Raw genomic sequence first — 17,193 nt, forward strand, 5'->3', positions numbered from 1 at the left:
TATATTAATATTGTGTATAATATAATACATTAATATTTAATGTCATATTATATATTAGAATATAATATATATTAATATATAATATAAAGACAATCAAGGACCATCTTGTTGGTTTTCATAGAAGGCTGATCTTAGTTTTAACTCATTGATTCTATTGGTGGACGCGCCTGTCAATCATATCGAATCCTCTCAGCTGATTGGTCAGGCTCGTGGTTGTCTTCCCGCCCCAGCGGGTTGATCCCTCCCTCTTCTCGTGCATCCCAGAACCTTCCATTCCACAAACTGTCCTGCACGCGCTGTCAAGATGATGGGCCAGCAGGTTTTAGTGCTCAGTAAGTAAAACAAATCATTTAAATAAAACGTTATAACGTCTAAAGTCATGTTTAACCGCAGGGCTCAACATGGCACCCGGTGTGTAGCCGTTAGAGACACAAAGGAGACATGTGCGAGGCTAGCTAAACCTAGCCGGTGTTAGCATCGTTAGCATCGTGTTGTATGTTCTAAATCGTGGCGAGACATGCTAAAGCTAAGCTAGCACACCGTCGTTACTCGGCATTAAAATGCTGCTAGTTCGTCAGCTAATGCTAATGCTAGCTTCATCATAGCTTAATTATGACGCGTGTCTCGTTCCAGACTCCGTTAACTTTTTACTCATTTTATCAGATAACGTGTAAATCATGACGTCATGATTCGTTAATAAAGCCTTTTAATTTGGGCCTTTATTTAACTTTAACGGCTCCTCTTCTTTAAATATATATAAACGGGCCTTAATGCTAACCGTTAGCATTAGTAACTTTAACGCTATTAGCGGTGTGACTGCACCGTTTAGACTGAATGTAGTTCCGCTAAGCTAAGCTAACGTTAACATGCTGTCGGGGTCGCAGTTTTAATTCTTTTGTTCAGGCGGCCACGCCCTCAGTGATCGATCACTGATCGATGGATTCATGTTACAATAATGTCTGTTTAAATGCTGCGTATTCATTCTAAAGATGAAGTCTTCTGATACGAAACATTGATCAGGGCTCCTGATCCATTGATGACCTCATCAGCTCATATTTATTGATTAGTTACTTCCTGTTTACCTGCTTCAGCTGATGTTTAATAATAATCATGAATGTGTATTGATCTCTCATCACTGAATGTTGAGACTCGATAGACTTTAAAACATGATGGTTTGTTCTTTTAAATTAGTTGTATGGTCCTCTTGCTATCAATACTCTGTGTGTGTTGTGGTCTCACTTCCTGTTTCTTGTCTTTAGACCACAACATGAAGAGAGAGTCAGGACGTAAAGTCCAGACCGGGAACATCAACGCTGCCAAGGTGGGTCTGTCACAAACCGGGCCGAACGGCCATGACAAAAAAGGGAGACGCATTCAATGAAGCAGTTGATTAATTATTTATTAAGTTTTTTTACGAGATTTTACTTAAAACATGAAAAATTCATCAAGAATTTAAAGAAATACACACAGATGCAAGCAGGTGTACATGTATACAAAAATATATATATTCATTCATTCATAAAGTTGTTAAAACGTATGAAGTGGTGTTTGAACTGGTGGAGGAACCAGTGATGGTGCTGGTTTAACGGTCACAGTGATGATGAAGAGTGTTTGTGTTTCAGACCATCGCTGATGTCATCAGGACCTGCCTCGGCCCTCGGGCCATGATGAAGGTCAGACCTCACACTCATCAATAAGCCCGTCTGTAATAACTGGTTTATAGCTGCATCATGTTTATTGATCAGTGTGTGTGTGTCTCTGTGTGTGTGTGTAGATGTTGCTCGACCCTATGGGAGGTATCGTGATGACCAACGATGGAAACGCCATCCTCAGAGAGGTGAGATAGACGTGTTATGTTATTACCAGCGAGATAAACGTGTTACCAGAGAGATAAACGTGTTATTACCGGAGAGATAAACGTGTTATTACCGGCGAGATAAACGTGTAATTGCCGGCGGGGTGAATGTGTTATTGCCGGCGGGGTGAACGTGTTATTGCCGGCGGGGTGAACGTGTTATTGCCGCGGGGTGAACGTGTTATTGCCGGCGGGGTGAACTTGTCTTCATGTCAACAGATCCAGGTCCAGCATCCTGCAGCCAAGTCCATGATCGAGATCAGCCGCACACAGGACGAAGAGGTGGGAGACGGGACCACGTCTGTCATCATCCTGGGTGAGTTCTGTCGAAGTAAGAGTACTATTAGTAGTAGTAGTAGTACTATTAGTAGATTAGTAGGAGTAGTACATGACTGTGTGTATGTGTGTGTGTGTGTGTGCGCGCGCAGCCGGTGAGATGCTGTCTGTAGCTGAACAGTTCCTGGAGCAGCAGATGCACCCGACGGTGGTGATCAGTGCCTACAGACAAGCTCTGGAGGACATGCTGGAGACCCTGAAGGACCTCAGGTACACACACAGACCTCCATGTTGTGTGTCTGTACACACAGTGTCTTCAGTGGTTGAACCATCTGATTGACATTTGACCTCCTGTCCTCAGCTCCCCTGTGGACACGTCTGACCGCTCCATGATGCTGAAGATCGTCCACTCCGCCATCAACACCAAAGCTCTGAGCCGCTGGTCTGAACTGGCCTGTGGCATCGCTCTGGACGCCGTCCGCACCGTCGAGCTGGAGGACAACGGACGCAAAGAGATCGACATCAAGAAGTACGCCAAAGTGGAGAAGGTACGACTTCCTGTCTGCCTCTCTGAGGGTGTTGTTGTTGTCGTTGTATTCAGGTTCCTGTGGTAAACGCCGTTGTTGTGTTCAGGTTCCCGGGGGGATCATAGAGGACTCTTGTGTGCTCAGAGGAGTGATGGTGAATAAAGACGTCACTCATCCTCGGATGAGACGTCTCATCAAAGAACCTCGGATCATCCTGCTGGACTGTTCTCTGGAGTACAAGAAGGGGGAGAGCCAGGTAATAACAATAATAATAACAACAAAAATAACAATGATAATAATAACAACAACAATAATATTGTGTTGTGTGTTAGACTGACATAGAGATCAATAAGGAGGAGGACTTTAATAGAATCCTGCAGATGGAGGAAGAATACATTCAGCACATCTGTGAGGACGTGATCCGCCTGAAACCAGACCTGCTGTTCACTGAGAAGGGGATCTCAGGTAAACACACATTACACACACATTACACTTACACACACACATCACACACACATCTAACTGTTGGTGTGTCCTCTCAGATCTGGCTCAGCATTACCTGATGAAGGCAAACATCACCGCCATCCGCCGGGTGAGGAAGACTGACAACAACCGCATCGCCAGGTAAACATGGAGCAGCCAATCAGCTCTCAGCAGACGCATGGAGCAGCCAATCAGCTCTCAGCAGACGCATTGAGTAAACTCTGTCTGTCTCTCTCTCTCTCTCTCTCTCTCTCTCTCTCTCTCTCAGGGCGTGCGGGGCTCGTATCGCCAGCCGGACTGACGAGCTGCGTGAGGAAGACGTGGGTACTGGGGCGGGTCTGTTTGAAGTGAAGAAGATCGGTGACGAGTATTTTGCCTTCGTCACCGAGTGTAAAGACCCGAAAGCCTGCACCATCCTGCTGAGAGGAGCCAGCAAGGAGATCCTGGCTGTAAGAAATCTTAGTATTCATTTATTGTTATCCACAATATTGTTATTATTAATCCACCTCTCTGTGTTCAGCTCTTCATTCTACCACTGTCACTTCCACTGCTTTCGTCTGTTTCACTGTCGCTTCCACTGCTTTCGTCTGTTTCACTGTCACTTCCACTGCTTTCGTCTGTTTCACTGTCGCTTCAACTGCTTTCGTCTGTTTCACTGTCGCTTCAACTGCTTTCGTCTGTTTCACTGTCGCTTCAACTGCTTTCGTCTGTTTCAATGTCGCTTCCACTGCTTTCGTCTGTTTCACTGTCACTTCCACTGCTTTCGTCTGTTTCACTGTCACTTCCACTGCTTTCGTCTGTTTCACTGTCACTTCCACTGCTTTCGTCTGTTTCAATGTCACTTCCACTGCTTTCGTCTGTTTCACTGTCACTTCCACTGCTTTCGTCTGTTTCACTGTCACTTCAACTGCTTTCGTCTGTTTCACTGTCGCTTCAACTGCTTTCGTCTGTTTCACTGTCGCTTCAACTGCTTTCGTCTGTTTCACTGTCGCTTCAACTGCTTTCGTCTGTTTCACTGTCGCTTCAACTGCTTTCGTCTGTTTCACTGTCGCTTCAACTGCTTTCGTCTGTTTCACTGTCACTTCCACTGCTTTCGTCTGTTTCACTGTCACTTCCACTGCTTTCGTCTGTTTCACTGTCACTTCAACTGCTTTCGTCTGTTTCACTGTCGCTTCAACTGCTTTCGTCTGTTTCACTGTCGCTTCCACTGCTTTCGTCTGTTTCACTGTCGCTTCCACTGCTTTCGTCTGTTTCACTGTCGCTTCCACTGCTTTCGTCTGTTTCACTGTCGCTTCCACTGCTTTCGTCTGTTTCACTGTCGCTTCCACTGCTTTCGTCTGTTTCACTGTCGCTTCAACTGCTTTCGTCTTTTTCACTGTCGCTTCAACTGCTTTCGTCTGTTTCACTGTCACTTACCCTACCCCTGACGCTTCCTTTCCTTCAGGAGGTGGAGAGGAACCTCCAGGATGCCATGCAGGTGTGTCGTAATGTGTTATTGGAGCCCTTCCTGTTGCCTGGAGGCGGAGCTGTAGAGATGGCGGTGTCTAAACGTCTGATGGAACGTTCTCGCTCTCTGACCGGTGTTGATCAATGGCCCTACAGAGCTGTGGCTCAGGCTCTGGAGGTGATCCCCAGGACCCTGATCCAGAACTGTGGGGCCTCCACCATCCGAGTGCTAACGTCACTGAGGGTACAACTTTATTTAAAGCTTTATCTGTAATGTCAATAACAATAACTTTATTTATAACGTCAGTCAATAACAATAACTTTATTGATGGTATTGAGTAGTTATTGATAGTCTGTCTCTTCAGGCCAAACACACTCAGGAGAACAGTGTGAACTGGGGTGTGGATGGTGAGACAGGCTGTCTGTCTGACATGATGGCTCTGGGCATCTGGGAGCCGCTGGCTGTTAAAGCTCAGACCTACAAGACGGCCGTGGAGGTCAGTACACTCACTGATATTAATATTAATGATTGAATCACATACTTCTCACTGTAACTCTCTCTCTCTCTACCTCTACCTGTCTGTTGTTCAGACGGCCATCTTGCTGCTGCGCATCGATGACATCGTCTCTGGTCACAAGAAGAAAGACAAAGACGGTCAGATGGGAGGACAGGGAGCCGAGTAGATCCACATCAGAACCACTCCAACAGTCGTCTGTGTGTGTTTGTCTAACTGTCTGTCTGCCTGTGTGTGTGTGTGTGTGTGGGGGGACCAGACGACTCACTGAAACTCAATAGTCAATAAAGTTAGAAACTTGTTTGATGTTTTTATTTCTGATACATTGAAGTCTTGTGTTGAGTTCTCTGAAACCGAGACCTGAACCTCATCAGACCTGAACCTCATGTAAGATATCTTATGTTCCACCTGTCATGAACCAGCTGATCAATAGTTAATATCTAGTAAATGTTTACATGCGTTTAAACGTCATCAATGTGTTGATCAAACCCTCGTAATGTCCTCCTGATTGTCTTTTGTCCTCTGGGGTCAAAAATGATAAATTATCACAAACCTCTGTGTTTCAACTTTATTCCAACTCATTAGCTGACATATAAAACATGTCAACATTTAAGCCTCCTGTTACCTTCACATGGACTAACACCCATTATCCTCGGGCTCATGTTGACCTCAGCAATTTAAACCTCCAGAAAATGATTATAATTAAAATCGCTTCCCAAGTTTGTGTGTCGGGTACTTAAATAAAACAACCCCCCCGACACCCAAACCCGTAGACATGCAGAATCCCTGTTGCTATGGAGAAATATGCAGATCACCATCAAATCTCACTGATTGACCTAAAATTGGAAAGATATTTTTTTGGTCTTTTAATGGCTTTAAATATCACTTTACATATCAACATGTTGAGTTTGTTTGCCCAGTCCCCATTAAATTAGGAAAAGTCATTAAATATGAAGCAAAACAAAGTCTCATTTAGAATTGAATGAATACGAGAGTTAGGTGGCTCTTATTTTAATAACTTTATATAATCTATAATGCGTCAATTATTAGTTATTAATAAACTTTGTGTTGGTTCTCATTCAAAACAAGATGTCTGATAGAAACTTTGTGTTAATATCAAGTCACATCTAAAATGTTTAAAACATGAAAAATAAATATAATCAGTAACAGAAGAACAACAGATTAGATTGTTGTAATATATTATATTTATTTAAATGTATTCAATGTTAAAACGTTAAAACGCTGTGATTGTAAATTAATCATTTTGGTAATAAAGTTTTTTTAAATGGGTCAGCTGACTTGTGGAGGCTGGACCCGCCTCTGATTGGGTCGTCCTCGTTTCCGGTGTTAGAGTGAGAGTTGGTGAGCCAATGAGAGGCAGACGAGGGCGGGTCCTAAATGATTTTGTCATGTGACCTGCTCCGCTGGGTCACAGCAAAGATGGCGGCTACAGCGAAGAGACGGAGCTGCGGAGTTTCTTCTTCTCTCGTTTTTCTGTTTTCTGTTTTCAGTTTGTGTCAAAGTTCGTTCAGCGGAGAAACTTCCAGAAGAAACGTGAGAAAATATGATAAACTCCTAATATTTATATTTCATATTCAGTGAAAGAAACCGGAAGTGAAACTGTGTTGAACATTTATTTTGTTTTTATATTTAACAAAAATCAAAACAACTAATCTGACTTTAATGTCGATCATTGTTTAAAATACTTTATTTTAAAATTGTATTTTATTTAATTTGAAATAAATTTTAATTTCAATAATTTAACTTATAATTAAGTGCAGCAACAAATCAAAGTACATTTACAAGTACTTTACTTTGAGGTACTTGTACTTTACTTTGAGGTACTGGTACTTTACTTAGAGGTACTTGTACTTTAATGAGCAGTACTAGTACTTTACTTTGAGGAACTGGTACTTTACTTAGAGGTACTTGTACTTTAATGAGCAGTACTAGTACTTTACTTTGAGGTACTAGTACTTTACTTTGAGGTACTAGTACTTTACTTTGAGGTACTTGTACTTTAATGAGCAGTACTAGTACTTTACTTAGAGGTACTAGTACTTTAATGAGCAGTAGAAGTACTTTACTTTGAGGTACTGGTACTTATTATTAGGACATGTAGGTTCTACGTTGTATTTGGTCAAAGTGGATCTCACTTTTATAACTTTATGTACTTTTGGTTTTTAAGGATCTTATTTCATAAACTGATCACATGCTTTGATTTCAGATATTTATATTCTTAAAATACAGTTTTTAATGCAGGTCTTTGGTGGTATTAGTACTTCTACTGCAGTAAATGACTTGAATACTTCTCCCACTACACGCATCTGTCAATGTATGAAATATGAGAAACAAACATTAATAACAAACATTTAGACTCGACAGATGAACGTTTTATGTGTTTGTTTCTTAATGTGAGTCTGTTGAATTTAGTAAAATAATGAAATAGAAATTCTTCAACGATGATGAAGAAAATGTCTGGCCAAATCCCAATGTCCCCCCGTACGGACTCACGGACTTTGAGGCGCGCTCCCGCGAAGTCCGTGAGGGTTTAGGGATGTCCCACTGTCACATCAAGTGTTTGAGTCTCTTGCAGACATTTTGAGCCCTTTATGAACCCTTTCCGTAAGTCAGCATGGTATGCTGACTTAGCCGAAGGGAATTACCCACAAATCATTGCAATGTGACGTTAAACACGGGGTAACCAGTGGACGCATGGAGACGTAAACAAAGAGGACGGCTCACGTGTGTTCAGCCTGTCATAATACATTTACTCAGAAACATTAAGGGTTAAAGATGGAACAAAAAATAAACATGAAATCAGAGAATATTTATTTATTAATTCATCAAATATTAGATTTTGTCATTGAAGCTGTTTTGATAAAAACGAGTAAATAGATGATATGAAGTTACCTCTCATCTAGTGAGGAAAGAGCCTGAAGACGTTCAAATCAGGGAGTACAAAGTATACAATAAATACACACAATTATACATCTTATTTTCTGTTTTCATGGTAATGTGATATGTTGCAGCAAAGTGCTGTCCCGTTCATATTCACACCATCCTCCCTCACAGTCTCTCACACTCACCACTCACCAGGTGACGTCAGTAAGTCCTTGAGGGTTCAGGGTTTAGGGGGGACATTGGGATCGGGCCTCTGTCTGTCTGTCTCTGATCGTCGTCTCTTCTTCTCTCCTCAGTTGACGGTAGAGTTGAACCCTGGTTCGTCCTCGTCGCCCTCCGGTGGTGACCTGCTGCACGTGAGAGCCGTAGGAGTCAACGACACGCTGCACTTCCTGTTCTGCAGCCAGGGGGCGCCAACGCTGCTGCTGGTCCACACCAACTCTTCTTCTTCTACCGTGGAGGTCTGTGCTCTTCTTCTATCATGGAGATCTGTTCTCTTCTTCTTCTACCGTGGAGGTCTGTGCTCTTCTTCTTCTACCGTGGAGGTCTGTTCTCTTCGGCCCAATCCCAGTGTCCCCCCTAAACCCTCAAACCCTGAACCCTCAAGGACTCACTGACGTCACCTGGTGAGTGTGAGAGACTGTGAGGGCTTGAGATGGTGTGAATATGAACGGGACAGCACTTTGCTGCAACATATCACGTTACCATGAAAACAACAATATGATGTATAATTGTGTGTATTTATTGTATACTTTGTACTCCCTGATGTGAACGTCTTCAGGCTCTTTCCTCACTAGATGAGAGGTAACTTCATATCATCTATTTACTCGTTTTTGTCAAAACAGCTTCAATGACAAAATCAAAATGACAAAATATATGATGAATAAATAAATAAATATCTTCTGATTTCATGTTTATTTGTTGTTCCATCTTTAACCCTTAATGTTTCTGAGTAAATGTATTATGACAGGCTGAACACACTGATCCGTCCTCTTTGTTAACGTCTCCATGCGTCCACTGGCTACCCCGTGTTTAACGTCATATTGCAATGATTTGTGGGTAATTCCCTTCGGCTAAGTCAGGATACCATGCTGACTTACGGAAAGGGTTCATAAAGGGCTCAAAATGTCTGCAAGAGACTCAAACACTTGATGATGTGACAGTGGGACATCCCTAAACCCTCACGGACTTCGCGGGAGCGTGCCTCAAAGTCCGTGAGTCCGTACGGGGGGACATTGGGATTGGGCCTTCTTCTTCTACCGTGAAGGTCTGTTCTCTTCTTCTTCTACCGTGGAGGTCTGTGGCTCTTCTTCTTCTGCCGTGGTCTGTGCTCTTCTTCTTCTGCTGTGGAGGTTGACCAGTAGAGTTAAAGTGGCAACAATGTGTTTTATTAGCAAATAAAAAGTTACTATTTTTACTATGAGTATTCAATAAAACATAACCTGGACAGTGTGGATACCAGAGAGACAAAGAAGAGACAGACCTGAACAGATCCTCAGAGAGGTAGTACTACTCTGTAGCCTTGGTAAAGTTAGTACTACACTAAACTAAGACGTTTTATGACGTACTATACTATGTTTTTCTCTCTCAGGTGAACTGGCCTCAGTTTGAGGCTCGTAACATCAGCGGCAGCCTGAAGGTGGAGCCAGCGAGCAGCATCCTGTACAGCTCGGCTGTCGTCTTCAGCAGGGTCAGAAACTTCCACCTTAAACCGACCAACACCAGCCAGTCCACCTTAAACATTTAATTTGACTCATTAGTAACTTTTTATGACACATATAACTATGATGGAGAATGAATTACACATTTAGTTTGTATGAATGTGAGAGTAAAACCTTTACTTTGGTAACTGAACTCTTTCCTGTTTTCTCAGCTGTTGGAGTATGATGACATGAACGACACAGCCGATCCGACCTCTGACCTCTTCCCTCCGTACGAGCTGCAGGACTTCACCTGGTCTCGTCTCAACCTGTCGGGTCTCAGCGCTCTGCTGTGTGGAGCCGCCAAGACCTTCAGCAACGGGTCGCTCTGCCTGCAGGTCAAATGTGAACCTGTAACAACGTTTATTATAGTTTGAGATTAATTATTAAAACATAATCTTTATGTATTTTTCTTCTTTCAGCTCTCTGCGTTTGAGTCAGAAGGGCGGGATCAGTCCTGGCCCCGCCTCCTCCACACGGCTAACTCCTCCCAGTTAAGGGTGTGGCTTGATGGTGTGTCACCGCGTGCGACTCGTTCGAGGTTCCTATTGGAGCTGCAGGCGGTGGGCGGAACTTATCCTCTGAGCAGAGTGGAGGTTCACCGATCGATCGACGACGAGTTCACACCGTCAATATTTAAGGTGATGAAGAATTCAATCAACAGGAAGTTAAACTGCTGAACCACAGAAACTAAAAGCATAAACTAAAGAAAGTACAGACCATCTCACCGGTATGAGGTGACGGTTAGAAAGTGAGAAGAACCCTCAGGAGCTCAACATCCTCTCCAGGATGAACAGAAGTATAAAACAACATAATAAATCCGTATGATGAGAGCAGTATTAGCAATAACAGCTGCTTTAACCTGGTTGACCTCTCAGGTGTCTCAGTGGGTGTCCTCGGTGAACAGCAGCTCTGATGTTCTGGGTTTCCTTCAGTGGAAGCCGGTGTCGTACCGGCGGTCCGACCCGGCTCTGGAGTTCGCCACGCCATGCCGTCACTCCGACCCGCAGCCTCAGAGCGGCGAGGAGGTGGCGGCGGCGTCCGGTCTGATCCGAGCGTTCTACGCAGAACCGCAAACGTTCGGACTCAACGTGAGCTTCGGCCTCGCGGGAGAACCGTTCTACAACAGCACCAAGTTCTTCAGCTGGTCCGTTTGATGTTAAATGATTTATTCTATTTGAATTGTTTTGTTTCTGATGAACAGAGTTAAAGCCTCTTTACCTCCTTCAGGACGGTGCTGCTGGGCGCCGGTTCTCCGCCCGTCGACTCCTTCTCCCCGCTGGTTCTCGCTGTGATGGCGGTCGGTCTGGGAACTCCCATGATCCTGCTTTTGCTGGGCGGAGTCTGCGTCTGCGTCCGTAAGAGGGCGACGGTCTACGAGCCAATCAACTGATGGCTGATCGGAGGGTTCAAAACTCAACGTTTTTGAACTCATTGAGTCTGATGACATCAGAGTCCAGCTGACCAATCAGGACCCAGGAAGTGTTTTTTTTCTTCATATATATATTTAAAGGGAAAATAATTCTGACACTTCTATAATAATGAATTAAATTGAATTAGTTCTGATTTGAAGCCGCAGAAGAAGAATCTGATTATTTTGAGTTGTTGGATGAATCCACGTTTACTGAGTATTGTTTAAAGTATTTCCTTAATGAACGGGTTCGAAAATCAACACGGACGTAAACAAAGAATGTTGAAAATGTTTAGTGAGTGAAACGTGTTTTTAAAGTTTCACTGATCATGAATAAAGTTGAATCTGCTGATTGACCGTTTGTTCCAGTTTTACTTCAATAAGAAAACGGTTAAGTTAACGTAACTTAACTTCCTGTTTACGACATTTCTTCTAGAACTACGTGAGATTGTCGAGGTTTATTTTAAATTCTTACTCTGAATTAGTTTCATCAGTTTATTTTGTCAGAAACAAAAAACAAACATAATAATTACAATAAGAGGATCAATTAACCGATTAAGATGCATCTCTGGATCCATAATCAATGTTAAACTTTCACGTTGATTTAAAATACTTTTTCATAAGGAACTGAAATTCAGACTTTTTCCATCAGATTGAAGTAAATATTGAGAATTCAAATGTAAAAAGTTGACAGAATTTAATTATAAATTACTTTAATCTTTTCAGCATTAAAATTAAGATTTTAACACCCATCGAGTTCCTCAATAAACATAACTTTAAAACTTTTGAAGTTTTAATAAGTTTCATTGTGATCACAGTTCAAACAGCTGGTTGGTTTTCGCTCGTTACGTCTCAATGAAGACAACAAACAGTCCCGTTCTCTGCAGGTTTGGCTTTAGTCCTGATCCCTGATCGATCTTAGAGTCTGGATCAGGATAAAAGACTTTCTCGGTCCTGGTCTCCTAGATGGACTCAATCTGGCGGCGGACTTTCTCAGAGGCGAGACGGTCGAGCCAACGCTGACGGACGACCACGAGGACGGCGAAGATAGCCGTCAGAGCCAACATGGCTGCCTCGAACTTCCAGAAGAGATGGTCCTCCATCACTGCAGAGCGACAGCTGGGGGAGGGGGGGGGGGGGGACAGTAGAGTTCAGTCGAGAGACGGTAGAGTTCAGTCGAGAGACGGTAGAGTTCAGTATAGAGACGGTAGAGAGACGGTAGAGTTCAGTCGAGAGACGGTAGAGTTCAGTCGAGAGACGGTAGAGTTCAGTCGAGAGACGGTAGAGTTCAGTCGAGAGACGGTAGAGTTCAGTATAGAGACGGTAGAGTTCAGTATAGAGACGGTAGAGTTCAGTATAGAGACGGTAGAGTTCAGTATAGAGACGGTAGAGTTCAGTCGAGAGACGGTAGAGTTCAGTCGAGAGACGGTAGAGTTCAGTATATAGACGGTAGAGTTCAGTGTAGAGACGGTAGAGAGACGGTAGAGTTCAGTATAGAGACGGTAGAGTTCAGTCGAGAGACGGTAGAGTTCAGTATAGAGACGGTAGAGTTCAGTCGAGAGACGGTAGAGTTCAGTCGAGAGACGGTAGAGTTCAGTCGAGAGACGGTAGAGTTCAGTCGAGAGACGGTAGAGTTCAGTCGAGAGACGGTAGAGTTCAGTATAGAGACGGTAGAGAGACGGTAGAGTTCAGTCGAGAGACGGTAGAGTTCAGTCGAGAGACGGTAGAGTTCAGTCGAGAGACGGTAGAGTTCAGTCGAGAGACGGTAGAGTTCAGTATAGAGACGGTAGAGTTCAGTATAGAGACGGTAGAGTTCAGTATAGAGACGGTAGAGTTCAGTATAGAGACGGTAGAGTTCAGTATAGAGACGGTAGAGTTCAGTCGAGAGACGGTAGAGTTCAGTCGAGAGACGGTAGAGTTCAGTATATAGACGGTAGAGTTCAGTGTAGAGACGGTAGAGAGACGGTAGAGTTCAGTATAGAGACGGTAGAGTTCAGTCGAGAGACGGTAGAGTTCAGTATAGAGACGGTAGAGTTCAGTCGAGAGACGGTAGAGTTCAGTCGAGAGACGGTAGAGTTCAGTCGAGAGACGGTAGAGTTCAGTCGAGAGACGGTAGAGTTCAGTCGAGAGACGGTAGAGTTCAGTAAAGAGACGGTAGAGTTCAGTAAACAAACCTCTTGTGCTCCTCTCGGTTGGATCGGGAGCAGTTGACTCTTTCCACGTATCCCGTCAGTTCGCAGGACGACCACGACCTCTGAAACACAATAACAACAACGTTAGCATCTTTGCTGCAGTCAGCTGTTACACAACAACAACGTTAGCATCTTTGCTGCAGTCAGCTGTTACACAACAACAACGTTAGCATCTTTGCTGCAGTCAGCTGTTACACAACAATAACGTTAGCATCGTTACAGCAGTCAGCTGTTACACAACAATAACGTTAGCATCTTTACTGCAGTCAGCTGTTCACTAAGTAAACCTGCGGACGAGATCATTAAAAGCATCACTCACGCTCTGGAAGGCGTTACACTGTGAACACTCTGTCGTCACCACGAAGTCCTCCAGCAGCCAGCAGGGGGCGATCAGCTGTTTCACTGCTGGATGACAAGAGGGAGGTCAGAGGTCAGAGTCCTTTCTGCTGCCGTTTGAAGATTGTTTCTGATTGGTTCTCACCTGTTCTCTCTTCACTCAGCAGAGCCGCTCCAAACACCCTGAAACACAACAACATGTTAGAGACAACAACAACAACAACAGACTGACCTCTGACCTACAGACTCACCTGAGGGAGACAAGGCCCCAGAACAGAGCTTGGAAGACGAGGACTCGAGGCCGACAACAGACCATAGGGATCCGACAGTCGCTCTCCATCAGCCTGCTCCTCCACCAGGACGACACCACCGCCACCCTGGTACTGGTTACTGACTAGTTAGTGACCAGTTAGTGACTAGTAAGTGACCAGCTGTTTGTTGGTTCAGCCGTCATCCGTCTACATGGTGATCTTACTGATAGTGTTTTAGGGCTCCAGAGTGAAACCTGAAAGATAAAACAAACAAACATAAAACTGATCAATAACAACAAACAAACCAACATCTTTCCGTTTGTTTTATATCAGGAAAAGCTGACAATGCGCTTTATTATTTCCTGTGATATGTTTTCTGATAAAAGTTATTGAGCTACAGTCCCCCCCCCCATACAGGACTAGGTGGATACATATCATGTGTTATAGAAAAGATGACTTTCACCCTTCGTCTTCATTTATTTCAGGAACAAAGAGAGAGATGTTAAAACCTTTATTACATTAAAGGAACGACCTGTAATGTAGCTTTAGCTTAGCACAAGCGCCCCCCTCCACCAACATGTACAAAGTTACACCGTCGTGAACAATAGCTGACGTCATATATTTAATATTCCTCTGATGTTTGTTTTCTAATATAACACTTTCTCTCTGCTGTTTTCGTCAACCGTTAGCAGGGCAGCTAACAGGCTAACAAGCTAACCCAAACCATCTAAAACTGAATGATGACACACGCGATGTTTGACGTCAGTAACGATTTTACCGTGACGTGTTTTCACACAACGGCGTATTAATAATTTACGAGACTCTCGCTGAGAAAACAATCCGGTTAATGCTAACAGTTAGCATGCTAACTTTAGCTAGCTTAGCTCCCGGTCTGGACACACACCGTGATCCGCTGAAACAGCCGCCATCTTTAAATCAACACATGAAGAAGAGAAAAAGAAGAGACCGTAAATAAACAGACTGACCGTTAAAACTGTCGGTGTTCTGACGTCATCAGACGACTGGTACCAAATCTGTCCTGAAGACGCGAGACCGACAGGTTAGCATGCAGCTGCTGCTTCTACTTCTACTTCCTGTTGTTGTTATTCTACTTCTGGTTCATTTTTCTTCTTCTTTAGTCTAGTGGCGGGGTACAAACCAGGGGTGAAGGTTCATGTCGCCCCCTAATGTTCATTTCTCATTTAAATAAATAATGATAATAATAATAATAATGATGATGAAAATAATAATAACAACAATAACAAGAATAATAATAATAATAATAATTATTATTATTATTATAAAATTAAGTATGGATAAAATGCGTCATGTTTACTTCATAGTGACCTCATGTTTACTACATAGTGACCTCATGTTTATTACATAGTGGCCTCATGTTTACTACATAGTGACCTCATGTTTATTACATAGTGACCTCATGTTTATTACATAGTGGCCTCATGTTTATTACATAGTGACCTCATGTTTATTACATAGTGACCTCATGTGTATTACATAGTGACCTCATGTTTATTACATAGTGACCTCATGTTTATTACATAGTGACCTCATGTTTATTACATAGTGACCTCATGTTTATTACATAGTGACGTCATGTTTACTACATAGTGACCTCATGTTTATTACATAGTGATGTCATGTTTATTACATAGTGACCTCATGTTTACTACATAGTGACCTCATGTTTACTACATAGTGACACTGCGTTGATGATTTAAAGAGGAAGTGATCGTTTCAGAGACCGTGAACAAAGAAGTGTGAACACCTGGAGCCCCGCGGACAGAGACACACCTGGACAGACCGAGTCTTCTGACTCCGCCCCTGCCAACAGAACTTCTCCCGGTTACACTGAGAGACAGAAAGAGAGAGAGAGAGAGAGAGAGACAGGGAGACAGACCAAGACAGTGATGTAACTCTACGTCACATCTTTAATCTACATGATGTAACTCTACGTCACATCTTTAATCTACATGATGTAACTCTACATCACATCTTTCATCTACTTGATGTAACTACATCACATCTTTAATCTACATGATGTAACTCTACGTCACATCTTTAATCTACATGATGTAACTCTACATCACATCTTTAATCTACATGATATAACTCTACATCACATCTTTAATCTACTTGATGTAACTCTACATCACATCTTTAATCTACTTGATGTAACTCTACATCACATCTTTAATCTACATGATGTAACTCTACATCACATCTTTAATCTACATGGTGTAACTCTACATCACATCTTTAATCTACATGATGTAACTCTACATCACATCTTTAATCTACATGATGTAACTCTACATCACATCTTTAATCTACATGATGTAACTCTACATCACATCTTTAATCTACATGATGTAACTCTACATCACATCTTTAATCTACATGATGTAACTCTACATCACATCTTTAATCTACATGATGTAACTCTACATCACATCTTTAATCCAACATCCTGAGCTGTGATGTTTTTACCAGGACGGTGATTCTGCGTCTCTTCAGGCGTTGACACAGTCCAGGAAGTCGACTGACTCCGTTCTTCTTCAGAGAAGTGACGACATTTGACTCAGAAATCTTAACCTGATGAACAGAAAGAAATCATTAAAACATTTAAATAATTAATATTTATAAATGACAACATGAAAGCCCTCACGGTGTCCTCCATGATGTCCCCCATGGTGTCCCCTATGATGTCCCTCACGATGTCCCCCACGGTGTCCTTAACGGTGTCCCCATGGTGTCCCTCACAGTGCCCTCATGGTGTCCTCCATGGTGTCTCTTGGAGTTTTGTGTTTCTTGATATTTTTAACGTCTTGTCAAGTGATTTTATATTTTTGTAATTTTTATTATGAGAAGAGTTCCTGAGTTCCAGCTGGTCACACACACACACACACACACACACACACACACACACACACACACACACACACGCACACACACACACACACACACACAGATCACGGGTTAAACTTCTTCCCAGCATGCACCTGTCCTACCTGCAGCCGAGGTGATGTTGGCCTGAAGTCGGGCAGACTGCAGTCAACTCTCTGCAGACAGACGCAGCCAATCAGCAGCAGACCCATGGCACACACCTCCAGCTTCATCTGTCAATCAATTGATCGATCAATCAATCAATCAATCGATCATGTGTTCATCCACAGCCTCTCTCTCTCTTCTTGTTCTCTGTGAGAGTAAAAACAACAAACCGGAGACTGAAGACGAACAATAATCCTCTTAGTCTGGTTTAGGAGTCACATGACCAGA

At 43.0% G+C, this 17,193-nt stretch overlaps 4 protein-coding genes across 6 annotated transcripts; 2 read left to right on the forward strand and 2 right to left on the reverse strand.

Annotated features, from left to right (window-relative positions):
* The first annotated feature begins 191 nt into the window (after positions 1–191).
* Positions 192–5,658, forward strand: cct3 (chaperonin containing TCP1, subunit 3 (gamma)). Of its 2 annotated transcripts, none has more exons than XR_012947383.1 (14): positions 192–332; positions 1,260–1,321; positions 1,623–1,673; positions 1,775–1,837; positions 2,075–2,171; positions 2,284–2,401; positions 2,493–2,679; positions 2,765–2,914; positions 2,991–3,123; positions 3,201–3,282; positions 3,410–3,590; positions 4,586–4,831; positions 4,940–5,084; positions 5,179–5,658. XR_012947383.1 is itself a non-coding variant. In XM_076075553.1 (14 exons), the coding sequence occupies exons 1-14, from the start codon at positions 305–307 to the stop codon at positions 5,269–5,271; spliced, it is 1,623 nt and encodes a 540-aa protein (XP_075931668.1). In that variant the 5' UTR covers positions 194–304; the 3' UTR covers positions 5,272–5,658. The 2 variants fall into 2 exon arrangements, 1 of the variants encoding a protein (XP_075931668.1); XM_076075553.1 differs by having other exon boundaries at positions 194–332; positions 4,953–5,084.
* Positions 5,659–5,809: 151 nt separating this feature from the next.
* glmp (glycosylated lysosomal membrane protein) lies at positions 5,810–11,473 on the forward strand. The gene is made up of 7 exons (XM_076075586.1): positions 5,810–6,656; positions 8,303–8,467; positions 9,598–9,696; positions 9,880–10,044; positions 10,129–10,347; positions 10,585–10,853; positions 10,937–11,473. Exons 1-7 carry the CDS (start codon positions 6,501–6,503, stop codon positions 11,097–11,099), a joined length of 1,236 nt encoding a protein of 411 aa, XP_075931701.1. The 5' UTR covers positions 5,810–6,500; the 3' UTR covers positions 11,100–11,473.
* Positions 11,474–11,598: 125 nt separating this feature from the next.
* On the reverse strand, positions 11,599–15,017 carry jtb (jumping translocation breakpoint). Of its 2 annotated transcripts, none has more exons than XM_076075600.1 (6): positions 14,883–15,017; positions 13,897–14,150; positions 13,791–13,828; positions 13,629–13,711; positions 13,292–13,371; positions 11,599–12,236 (listed from the first exon to the last, which is right to left on the reverse strand). In XM_076075600.1, the coding sequence occupies exons 2-6, from the start codon at positions 13,983–13,985 to the stop codon at positions 12,080–12,082; spliced, it is 447 nt and encodes a 148-aa protein (XP_075931715.1). In that variant the 5' UTR covers positions 13,986–14,150; positions 14,883–15,017; the 3' UTR covers positions 11,599–12,079. The 2 variants fall into 2 exon arrangements, with proteins under 2 accessions (XP_075931715.1, XP_075931714.1); XM_076075599.1 differs by having other exon boundaries at positions 13,629–13,714.
* A 407-nt stretch (positions 15,018–15,424) lies between these two features.
* LOC142931603 (uncharacterized) lies at positions 15,425–17,083 on the reverse strand. Its single transcript, XM_076075602.1, has 3 exons — positions 16,926–17,083; positions 16,405–16,509; positions 15,425–15,765 (listed from the first exon to the last, which is right to left on the reverse strand). Exons 1-3 carry the CDS (start codon positions 17,031–17,033, stop codon positions 15,652–15,654), a joined length of 327 nt encoding a protein of 108 aa, XP_075931717.1. The 5' UTR covers positions 17,034–17,083; the 3' UTR covers positions 15,425–15,651.
* Between the last annotated feature and the right edge of the window lie 110 nt (positions 17,084–17,193).

The sequence above is a fragment of the Anarhichas minor genome, unplaced genomic scaffold (genome assembly GCF_050575085.1).
Source record: "Anarhichas minor isolate MPS153535 unplaced genomic scaffold, ASM5057508v1 ptg000053l, whole genome shotgun sequence".
Classification (NCBI taxonomy): domain Eukaryota; kingdom Metazoa; phylum Chordata; class Actinopteri; order Perciformes; family Anarhichadidae; genus Anarhichas; species Anarhichas minor.

Excerpts from the sequence above, each read along its gene's own strand:
- jtb (XM_076075599.1), bottom strand. The coding sequence starts at position 13,985 with ATGGAGAGCGACTGTCGGATCCCTATGGTCTGTTGTCGGCCTCGAGTC. Across the intron at positions 13,829-13,896 it reads TGGGGCCTTGTCTCCCTCAG|GGTGTTTGGAGCGGCTCTGC; the intron begins GTGAGTCTGTAG and ends GTTGTGTTTCAG. Across the intron at positions 13,715-13,790 it reads GCTGAGTGAAGAGAGAACAG|CAGTGAAACAGCTGATCGCC; the intron begins GTGAGAACCAAT and ends CTTGTCATCCAG.
- glmp (XM_076075586.1), top strand. The coding sequence starts at position 6,501 with ATGATTTTGTCATGTGACCTGCTCCGCTGGGTCACAGCAAAGATGGCG. Across the intron at positions 6,657-8,302 it reads GAGAAACTTCCAGAAGAAAC|TTGACGGTAGAGTTGAACCC; the intron begins GTGAGAAAATAT and ends TTCTCTCCTCAG. Across the intron at positions 9,697-9,879 it reads CGGCTGTCGTCTTCAGCAGG|CTGTTGGAGTATGATGACAT; the intron begins GTCAGAAACTTC and ends CTGTTTTCTCAG.
- cct3 (XM_076075553.1), top strand. The coding sequence starts at position 305 with ATGATGGGCCAGCAGGTTTTAGTGCTCA. Across the intron at positions 2,680-2,764 it reads AGTACGCCAAAGTGGAGAAG|GTTCCCGGGGGGATCATAGA; the intron begins GTACGACTTCCT and ends TGTTGTGTTCAG. Across the intron at positions 3,283-3,409 it reads GACAACAACCGCATCGCCAG|GGCGTGCGGGGCTCGTATCG; the intron begins GTAAACATGGAG and ends TCTCTCTCTCAG.
- LOC142931603 (XM_076075602.1), bottom strand. The coding sequence starts at position 17,033 with ATGAAGCTGGAGGTGTGTGCCATGGGTCTGCTGCTGATTGGCTGCGTC. Across the intron at positions 16,510-16,925 it reads CAACATCACCTCGGCTGCAG|GTTAAGATTTCTGAGTCAAA; the intron begins GTAGGACAGGTG and ends TCTGTTCATCAG. Across the intron at positions 15,766-16,404 it reads GACGCAGAATCACCGTCCTG|TGTAACCGGGAGAAGTTCTG; the intron begins GTAAAAACATCA and ends TCTGTCTCTCAG.